The following is an 11470-nucleotide window of genomic DNA, read 5'->3' as shown; positions in this document are numbered from 1 at the left end:
GGCACTTTAATATTGCTTTAGCTACCAAAGAAAACATAACATATACAAAAATAGTTCCAAGTTAAATAGGACGCTGATAAAATATATAATTCAATGTTGTGAGCCAATGATTAATGGTGGTAGCAACTTGGTTTACGGCAATTTGCTTTACCCACTTTTTCCAGCTATAATTAAAAAGAGCATAAGCTTATAACTACAATGGACCCGAATGCTTTTCAAAATTAGATTGTCAACATTTGCTAGCAAATGCTTTCAATTCCATTCAAAATAGTTTGTGGCCAACTAACAATTAGATGCATTGTGGTACCAATGTTTCAGGAAACTACTGTATAATTCCTCACTGTGAAACATTTCAGCCTCTCTCAAGCTCCATAATACATAATTCTAGTTGTAATCTAAGTATTTCCTACATGGCTCAGGGACTGACAATGCCATAACCGCCCATGAGAAATGTTTGTCTTCTGACCCAGTTTAGCTCAGTAGCACTGTCATCTGTTTTACTGTCCTGTGGAGCATGGGGCATGACCAAGGCAGGGATCGGGGTAAAATGCTACTGATGCAGGCAAACTGGTGTGTTCATGTACATGCACATGTGTTTGTATGGATAAAAGCAGCATCAAAATTTAGCAAATGCCTGGATAAAGGAAGGAAGCAGTGAAAGACGATGCCTGAAAAATCAGAAATGAAAGACAAAATTAGCTCTAACAATGACAGAGAAAGGGGGAAACTGATAAGTGGTTTTGAGAGAAAGAAAATGAACATGTTTCATTATTTCCCCACTTAGCTTTATTTTCTCTCTTATTGAACTTTCTAGTTTTACAGCAGTGCTGGATTAACATCAACCACTGAACATATCTTCAGAGTGTAATTTCCTGCTCCATCTACATCTCTTTCATATAAAATTGTTTAAAAATATACAGCATTACTTTTCATTTGGACTCTCATTTAATTATACTGGGGCAGCTAAGAATTCTGAGACTTTGATTTTATTGTAATATCAGATGTAAAATAAAACAATTGTATGCACAGTTTGATCTGTATGATTTTGTGTGATTATGGGCTTCTCATTCACTACCTTGCATAAACAAGAATAAAAGCTTTTTTTGTGGTGAAGTGGAATGAGAATGGGAGGAAATAGAAGGTATTTTGTCATTATTTAAATATATCTGTTGTTTTTCTGTTTTTAACTATTCTTAATTATCTTTAGTGTACATGTCCCTCAGCTTTAATAATAACAGTAATAATAATAATAGTGATTTGTTTGCCGCAGAGCTACTGTGGGTATCAGTCCACTGCAAGATTTGGCTCTTCTACTGAGTCAAGAGAAGCACTGTGTGCTCCAATGGACTCACTGGAACTCCTAAGGGCATAGAGGATTGTAGCCTGAGTTTGTGTGACTCCTTGCCAACATCCCGTCCATATCACTGGAATGAAGACATGGGCAGCAGATAAGGATGACCTGTGTGTGATCAATTAAAACCATTTTACCTCCTTTCAGTACAAATTATACCCTTTACTAAGGTGAAAGTCAAGAACATCCATTCCCATGACTAGTTTCTGATGGGCAGCCTTCAGAACCTGACCTGCATAGTTCCAAGTATCAGTTAAAACAGCCTTAAACTGGTTGGTGCTCTTCACAACCCACACCTTTTGCATACGCAGAGAACACTCTTTAGACTGAGAGTACTGAGCTAATCAACCTTAGTAATAAACCTAAGGATTATGGCATCTTCCCCATGTTTCCTGTGAGAGGTTGGGTCAGGTAAGCCTCCTTTCAGCAGTCTGATTCATCAGGATGCTGACTATAACTTTCCAGCCTCTCTTTACCTCTTTCCACATGTATTGTGCCTGCCAACTGAGACCTACTGTGTTAAAAACAACCAGCTTAACAATAAGAACCCACCAGATACAATACATCACATAATTTTGGATTGCCCTCCTTTTGACACCCTTCACAGAGATCTCCTAGGGACTCCCCTACAGTTTAAAATATTGATTTACAAAGAGTTTGTAATCCAATATTTGTTGAGGGGTGGTACTCCCAAAACGATCAAGATTGTTTTGGGGTATTTAGCCGAGATATTTAAAGCTAAAGCTAAAGTTGTCTGATTTATTCAGTGGCTGCTATTTAGTATTTTATATATTGTATGTGTTTGGATTATCAATGTATTTGGATGACTTTGTGTGATTTTATTGTTTAAACTTATGTCAATAAAGGCCAAAAAGAGAAAGAAACAAGAAACAAGAACCACCAATCTTTGAGACCCTATGGGCACATTTGCATGCCACAGAAACTATATTGGCCATACAACTACACGGCAATAGGTTTTGTCTCAGTAATATGTCCTTCTCTTTGCTACCTGGTGCTCAGTCTCTACTGTCACAGAAACCATAAACTCTTAAAACCCACAAACCTCTATCTTCAGTTTCCTTCAAGTCAGGAGGGTGTTCCATTTTAGTGACTGTGCTGACAATTCTGATATCCGGTAAAAGAATCACGCCTCTTTCTTGTTCAAATTGTGCAGCCGGTCTTGCAAAATGATCCATCCCACTTATTGTAATCTTGGGCTCCTTGGCCTGAAACACCATTACATAGGCATCTATATCTGGGATACTAATGCAGACATCTTCACCAAAACATCTGAAAAATATATTATTCATTAACTTCATGGAAGAGGTTTTAGTGTACATTCTTCCTTTGCAAGAAGCACACAGTCTGATGAAAAAACATTTCAGCCAATTCCTTCTTCTTCTTTTTTGGAATGTTAGCACATTTGCCTTTCCCCCCTGTCTACCCATAGGGCAGCTATGAACCTACTCAGCTCCCTGTGAACATTAGGAGCACAATTACTCAAATTATTTAAAGGGTAGCTGAGCATATCATTGGTAGGCATGATCTTTAGTAAGGTCAATGCACACATACCATTTAAACCCCTTAAATAACATATAACCAACAGTCAATTGTTAAATCTGATTAGATGGCTTCTAATTGTTAGGCATTTTACATTAGGTACTCAAATTGATACTTAATGGGTTTGATATAGCTATCTTGTTAAATGTGCATCACGAACCTAATCATCCATTTTACACTGAATGCATCAGGAGGCCATTTCACACACATCCAGAACTCTATCTGAAGTCAATGGGCATGCAGGAATTAGGAAATTACTGTATAGCTGAAATTATTTCACTGTAAAAGTAAATGTAATTCTTAAGCTATTCGCCAATTCATTAAAAGACCAATTATATTGATAGATTTTATTTTCATGCCATTATTCCACATCCAAACCTGTAAGGTTCTTGATATGAGGTTTAATGAAGTATAAGGAATGGTTGAATCAAGCTCAGTGAGTATAACTTACTGGACTTTGGATGAGACTTTAAGACGGCGAATGCCTGAAGTTGGAAACTGTCTTGAGTTGATATAGGAGACCTTTTGGAGAGCTTGATTTATATTCACAATGTCATCTCCTTCTATTACAAGTACTGACTGGGAAGGATTGAAGTGATACTGGTGGGTGGGGGACAAAGAATATAATTAGTATTTAGGGAAGTAATATAGGATGAGTCATAAAAACTGTTTCACAGAGACCAGTTATATTCCCATCAATTTTTTAAAAAAACAAACCTACAACCCTGTAATTTTATTAGCTAATGTTTGTTCTATATGTAAAAGCCATTTATGATCAAGCACCCACCAGGCACTCATCTACCATACCTTTTAGTAATTATTGCAGCTATAATTAACAGTAAAATAAATTAGAAGTCAGTGGAAGCACTTTGAATCAAGACAATTTCCTCTACTCTTCATATTTAACCATCATGCTTTTGCCATAACTGCAGCTTATTACAATGAAATATGGGGGTCATTTTTTCTCTGCAAGTTCAACAAAAATATTCTACTTTGTCAATTCCTTCCAAATCTTTATTCTAAATGGGCAGATGCTTTCTTATTCCACTATAGCAATGAGTGTCTAGTAAATCCAAATCACAAAATGCTATTGGCCTAGTGGTCCATACATGAAGCAGAATATGGTGTGCGTATATGAATTAGTAGAGACTAATAAATACAACTTCTGACTACAGGAAGATGTGCCATATTTTTTAATTATCCAACATGTAAACACTGAAAGGGAATGTCATCGCCTGCAGCAGGTTGTATGATATGTTAATTATGTTTAGAAAGTTGAGGCAATTTTACTCTGTTTTAGTAATTTAGCATTTGTATGTTTTAAAGTATGGCGGAAAATTTCTCTTGATTTTCTCCTTTTTTGTAAACCGCTTTAAACAATCATGCAGAATATAAACTTTATTCAATAAATGAAATAAATATGAGATCAGGATTATATTTTACTTCACCTATACGTCACTAGACATTGCTAAATTCACTGTAGATGAAAGAAACTGTGCTCGCTTGCTCAAGTTTGTTAGAATCTCAACATCTGTATCCTTATTTACGGTACCTTTGTTTACTTTATTAGCCTAGACCAGTGGTTCCCAACCTTTTTTTGGCCATTCCCCACCTAAGCATCTCTAAAATCCTGACCCCCTCCCCCTCCCCCCGTGACATATAATTCTTATTATTCAAAAAATGAACTCCTATTCATGTGGAGGAAGCCTAATAGACCATTCACTGTTAATAACTTATTCTTGAATTGCCCCCCTTAAAAATCAAATCACGCCCTTGTGGGGCATGTGCCCCATGTTGGGAACCATGGGCCTAGACAAAATGGCACAATCCATGTATATGAAATGGCAAGTGTGACAACAGATGACTAGTGAACATCTAATTACCAAGCTCACCTGCACATTCATCCTGTTCTTGTTTCCCAAATTAGGTAACGTTTCAGACAATGCTTCCTATCTCTTTGTTCCAGATTTGTGTTTTATATTTTTATGAAAAAGCTACTTGGCATGCATGCACACGATTTGCTTCTATGTACAGGTATGATTTGTATACAGATTTATTTTTATTTTTATTGAAAGACAGGCACAATCTGTCTTTATTACTGTCCTGTTCAACTCTAGGGCCAACTGCAGTTCTTTCATCAGGACATGTCACTGTCAGGCCAACTAGGAAACGCTGCACGAGACCCTATTTCTGACAGCTCCTCTCATTTTCCTCTCCTGCTGTCACACTGACTCTCAAAATAGCTGAAAAGGTAAAAATGAAAGGAGGATCTTGAGCCATGCCAGCTTGTAGATTGGAGACAGAGAATGTTTTGAAGCTGAAAAATTAAACTCTTGCATTTATTTCTCCCACCCGCAGCTGCTTCACAGAGACAGCCGCTTGTCCATACGAGATCAGCCGTTGGGAGGCAAAACAGAAGACAAGAAATGCTGGCACTCCTCAAGCAGGCTTCAAAGAATTGTCAGCTGCAAACAGCAGTGTACAAACTGTGTTTCCTATTGATCAGCAGATAAGCAAGAGCTGATGGAGGGCAACATACATTTTTAATAAACAACGTATTTCTTTATACATATTTGCTCACAGCCAAGATTTTATACAAAATATTTTTAATTTATGTTTGATAAATGTGAATTTAGCTGCTACTGTTTCTTTGAAGACGAAGAAAACCCTGGGAAATCATGTGTTTGCATCATTACAACGGAAAAGCAACTGCTGAAAATATTTCCATTTGTTAACCTACGACTATGATATTTAGATTTTAAGCTTGCAAAAAGAAAACTTTGCTCTCCCACACATCAACCACCCAGCCTGCTTTCTGCTGTTTTGTACAGGGGTTTCCAAGTGCCCAAGTGGTGTTGGGCACTCCCCCAAAGCACTGAGCACAGGGCTGACAAAGTCCCTTGTCCTGGGGTTCCCAAAGCCCAGAAGCCTTGAGCCAGTCATTGCCTCTCATCCTAACCTAACTCACAGGGTTGTCGTGGGGAATAAATGAGGAGGGGGTGAACCATGTACCCCACCTTGTAGAAAAGGAGGAACATAAATGCAACACGTAAACTAAATTATAAAATGTTCCTTATTCTTCTTTTGTATCCTGGTCTTGAATTCAAGCTCAAGGAGTAAATAATCTTCCATTGCAGGGACAGCTTGAATTCAAGCCAGGGATCCAAAGAATTATCTTTTGTTTGTAGTTTCAATGTAAGATGGAGAGGCACAGAGGTGTTTCCAGCTATACCACCCCCTGAATTTGTAGTTGTGTAAGAAGAAGCTGCTGCAGGAGAGAAACTGTGAGTAAACCATGTGAGGAGTTACTGCCTGAATGGCGATGCTAACAGGGCAGTGGATTCTTTGTGAAAGCTGAGAACTAGATGCTTGATCAGATTAACTTGATTGTTGCCTAAGTTGTAGCAGACATAGCAACAGTGGGTAGGACATCTAGGACAGGTGTGGAGAACCTTTGACCCTCCATTTGTTGCTGGATTACAATACAGTCATACCTCAAGTTGAATGTGCTTTGGGTTGAACGCATTCGAGTTGCGCTCCGCAGCAACCCGGAAGTAACAGAGCACGTTACTTCCAGGTTTCGCCACTCGCGCATGCACAGATGCTCAAAATGACGTCACACGCATGCACGGAAGCAGCGAAACACGACCTGCGCACACGCAGACGTGCTGTCGCGTCTTGCGTTCCGTTCGGGATGCAAACTGGGCTCTGGAACGGATCCCGTTCGCATCCCGAGGTACCACTGTACCCAAAAATCCCTGGCCATTGGCAATACTTACTGGGACTGATGGGAGTTGTAGTTCAGCAACATCTGGAGGGTCTATTGTTTCCCACACCCAATCTAGGACCAAGGACAAACAGTTCAAACTCCCTTGTTATTGTTGCCACTGCTAGGAGGTGTAATGTTGCTACATTTATAATACTGATTTTTTTGGGGGGGGGGCGTTGTATGCCATTGCATGCAACACAATGTAGCTTTGTTTATTATTGCTGTTACTATGAAATTATACTTGCAATTGTGGATTTTGTGATGTTTCTTTGTAAGCTACACTGAGAGTAACTTTTGTGTGGAAAAGGGGCATACAAAAAAGTGTTGATGATGAAGGGAAAGTTTATTTTTTATTTTATTATTTATTTCATAAAATGTGTACACTGCTCGGTCATTAAAAGACTCATCAAAGTCATTTACAAATGATAAAATAGTAAAATCAAGAGGGGGAGAAATCACATTTGGTGGTAATGTCAGGTGACTGGCAGGTGGGCGGGGCTGCGCGCCTGTCCCAGTGGCCCATGGGGTTGTGGTGGTTGAATTGTTGATCCCATTTGCCTCCTCCATCCAGTTACCCATCCCTGCTCTAATGGTAGACATCTTCAAGGTGCTACAGAAACTGTAGCACAAGCCTGATGATATGTGTGCTGTATCTCCTGGAGAACGTGCATGTTTCTTTAGAATGTCTCAAACATACCATGAGCAGAACTGAACGCTGAAAAGCCGAAGGGTTATGAAAGACCCATGGCACTTGGTACCTATAGGTTTATAAAGGCAAAAATGGAAGCATTCAGCGCCACATAGCTCCTCTTCTGCTCAGCTGCTTCCTTGCATGACTTCATAGCATATTAGATGGCTTCTGGGAATACATTTGTACTCTACCTTGTGCTCTTCACTTCATAAATCAGCTTTCAATGTTATCAAAAATGATGTCAGTTCATCCCTCACCTTTAGTCCTTGGCCAAGACTCTCCAGGGAGTTAATATCCAAACCTTCCTTGCAGGCTTGCAAACAGGAAATCACTTTCTGACTCTCAATTTTGCCTGGTCGGATGGTTAGGCTGGCAAGGCTGCCATGGAAAAACTGAGCAAATCTGGGTTTAGAGACTTCACCTCCTATTAAAAAAAAGAAGCACAAATCGTAGCTGATAATAATTCATAGATACATTTTTATTTATGGCTATCAATATTTCCAACACAATCTTTAAACGTCTGAGACAATTGACAATCCAGCTGCTGTTGTAATCCCAAACAGAATTCCAAATAGAAAATGGCTCGTACATTGTTACTATTTATGGTTATAATGCTCCAGACCTATTTGCACATTCTAATTCCCATGCAATTAGATTGCATGAGGGAAAGTGGGGGCATGTGCACTAGCTCTGCCCCCTCCATCCCTGTCCCTATCATCTGTGTGCAGTGACGATCCTGCTCTACTTACCATGCAATTTCCCTGGAAGAAAAGGCTCCCCACCTTTTCTTGTGGAAGGTGTCAGGTATGATGACAGAGGGAGGTAGAGCTAGCACACTCATTTCCCTCATGTGAGGGATTAGAATGTCTCAATATCACCATTTATATTATTAAAAACTCCTGCTTTCATATGGGAGTCTGATGTGAAAATGCATTCTAGTCGGAGACATGGCCCTGCAGCAAGTGATGTAAAAGCTGCTTCTACGATTTTAATTTAGAAGCAGCATAAAGCTAAACATCAAACTCTGTTATATTTTAGAAGATATTTGTGATTCTATAGATGAAGAAGGAAACCTGAAAATAACATGCTGTTTAAAAACAAAGCACCAACCAAATGAAAAGGCCATCTATGCTGCTTGCTGGTCCTGGGAATAGTAAATCTCTTATAAAGCAATATGCAATTAGTTACTGTTAAATTAACAAAATGGCCTTCCTACCAAATTTGCTTACCTTCTATATAAACTGACATTATGCTGCTTAGTAATGACTGCCTGTGATATATAAAACTAAATAGAAATGAGTGGCTGATAGAGGAAAGAAAAACAGACTCATTATGGAGTAAATTAAGGAAATAAACCCATTCAAGATTAACATCTGATTTCAGTCATGCCAGTGGGTGAGGTATGGGTGAATCAGAAGCAATTGGATTTTGCACATTGATTTCATGCACATTGATTTATTGGGGTATAGGCTGCTTTGGTTTTATTTCATCAATATCATAATTGCATACTGAGGTTGATTTTCTTACTGATTCCTGAAACTCGGTACCTTATAATATGAATCAAGCCTGCAAATGCTACCACCAAATATTTCACAGAACATTTTTACTTGGTTTTATATTTTCTACATCTGCACCACATTATGATACTAACCCATATGATGTATATTTCCGTATTAACAATGAACTACTATTGCTTTTAAGGAAGAAGCCACATTTCCAGGAGGGAGAGTCAGAATGACTATAACTGACAACAATATTTTAATTTTATTTTATTAAAATTTTAATATTTCCCATTTTTAATATTTCCCATTTTACAAGATGCATTAACTGTATTTTAAAATTGTTAGAGAAATGCAAGCCCCTAAAGTGTCACTTGCAAAAGCTAACCAACACCCTCCTTGGGACACAAATAGAGAGAAGTACACAGCACTGACAAATGCATCAGAAGCGTTATGGTTTAAAAATAAGCATCCAGCTGAACAGTTATCCTTCTCAAGGGGTTATAGTACAGACACTGGTCACGTCTGCCATTGGCAGCACCTTCTAGGTCCACCTGAGCAGCTTCAGCCAGACAACTAGTATAAATAAAAGAGACAGTCCAATTGAAACTTATTTATAGATCCAGCAGAGAAGACAAACCCACCTGCATCATAAAAATTAATGATGAACCATAGTGTTGATGCACCACCTGAGCCCAACCAAATGTAGCCAAACTTCACAACCATTTAGTAACTTGCAAGGACAGCTACAACAACAGTAAAAAGGGAGTGACAGTGTTGTCAACATTGAAATGACACACAGATGGGCTTATTTATTTTAACTTCCTAGGAAAAAAATTAACAATTTGAACAACTGAGAGGACAGTCTACTTCTGCCAAAAGGCTTCATTCATACTTTATGACTTTGTCCTTTTATTACCAATGATGGAAAACCCATAAACACTTAGATTCATGGTACCATATCAGCTTTGGAAAGGAAAGAAAAACATTGTTAAATAAAACTTTAGTTATTTTTCCTAACGGAATTTTAATCTGTTTCAGGTATCAAAAAACGTCACCAGTTTCGATTTCCAAAGGGTCTCTTAAACAATAAAATCACACCCTATGCCAAGGAATTAGTACTGCACATGAATTCTACTTGGCGAACAACAGAGCATAAACTGCACACTCATACCTCAATTAGGAGAAGCTAATTGAACAAGAAAGACTAATCTGTATTGAAATAAGCAAAGAAAGGACAGTATATCTTGCATTCTGACACAAAATACCCATCTCACATGAGATGCATATTCTCAGGTTCTATTTGCAACTTCATGAAAAATAATTTGTTGAATGGCCTGCACCTGTACCATCCTTTTCACACATTAAGATTTCAAATGGAGGCCCTCCTTCTGTGCCCATCCCTTACCTCAGTGTAATGAGTGGCCAGCAAAGGGGGGGGGGGGAGAAGAGACTTTTGCATGATATGAATTGACGTATTATGTTTTGAAATGAAGTGGCATCTAGACTATTATGCAATGATGTGTTGATTTATATGTTTTGATGTTGTGTTGGAAGCCACTTGGGGTACATTTATGTGGCAATGTGTGATACAACTGAAATCTACTACATCTATATTTTGGGAAGCTGTTTGTCCGTATATCTGTTTTCTATGTATTTGGATGCTTCTTAAGATAACATAACCACATTTTGCATAATTGTTCCTGAGATCGAAGAGCAGGTTGCCATCTGTGTTCGGATCCAGTTGGACACCATTTTTAATCAAGATGGTAGACTCAACCTTTGAAACTGCACTTTTTTGGGGGGATTCCTTTAAATCCCGAGCAATTCTGAATATGAAGTTGCCAATTGTCAAATAAATAAATAATGACTTTCAGGACAACATAACACATACAACTATTAAGTATGTGATTAGAGCATGGAATTATAAATTCAAATAGGATATGCTTTCTGAAGCCTGGTGTGGCCTTCTTGAATAGATGGGTGATGACACTGACTTGCAGTGTCAGTTTCTGCCTCCTGCAAGAATATACCCAAATCCCATGTGTTCTTTGTGTATGAGCAAAATATATTAGTCTTCTGAAGCCTACCCACTAAGTTGGTAATATCTGAGGCCCATATACACATTTTTTCCACATTGTGTACAGTGTTTATCATATCATGTACTTTTTTTGCAGTGTATATGAAGTGGAAAAACAAAGAAGCACACACTATGATTATAGTAGATAGAGTTATGGTCTGAAATATGTGTGAACTAAAATTGTTCTGTATCATGTAGTCACGTGAGAATTTTAGGACAGAAATGAGCAACAGAAAATATAGTTAGCAGTCCTTAGAAGCATCAACACTTACTACAAAACACTCTTGGTCCTATTACACTAAATAAAGTTGTGTTTTAATTAATTTGATTATATGACCAACCATGCCTTTTAGGCAGAAAAAGCAAAGGAGGGTGATTCACTAATCTGTTTTGTTGTTGTTTTAAACATGGGATTATGGTTTGTCAGGACACAAAGAGGAAGGGGAAGAAAACAGCAAAATTACTTCCATTGTTTATATGGTAATGTGACTTAATTTGTTAGGAGGCATTGTCTGAAAAA

The 11470-nt window shown here is 38.2% G+C and overlaps 1 protein-coding gene across 1 annotated transcript in view; it reads right to left on the bottom strand.

Moving 5' to 3' along the window:
• Positions 1-11470, bottom strand: part of CLSTN2 (calsyntenin 2) — a 323329-nt gene that overhangs the window by 11570 nt on the left and 300289 nt on the right. The window contains exons 10-12 of the mRNA XM_081861525.1: positions 7629-7795; positions 3363-3511; positions 2415-2641 (exon numbers count right to left, since the gene is read on the bottom strand). Coding sequence (XP_081717651.1) covers positions 2415-2641; positions 3363-3511; positions 7629-7795 — 543 coding nt within the window. The remainder of the gene's footprint in view (positions 1-2414; positions 2642-3362; positions 3512-7628; positions 7796-11470) is intronic.

The sequence above is a fragment of the Podarcis erhardii genome (genome assembly GCF_964252035.2).
Source record: "Podarcis erhardii genome assembly, chromosome: 5".
NCBI classification, from domain to species: Eukaryota; Metazoa; Chordata; class Lepidosauria; order Squamata; family Lacertidae; genus Podarcis; species Podarcis erhardii.
This window is presented reverse-complemented; position numbering and strand designations above follow the sequence as displayed.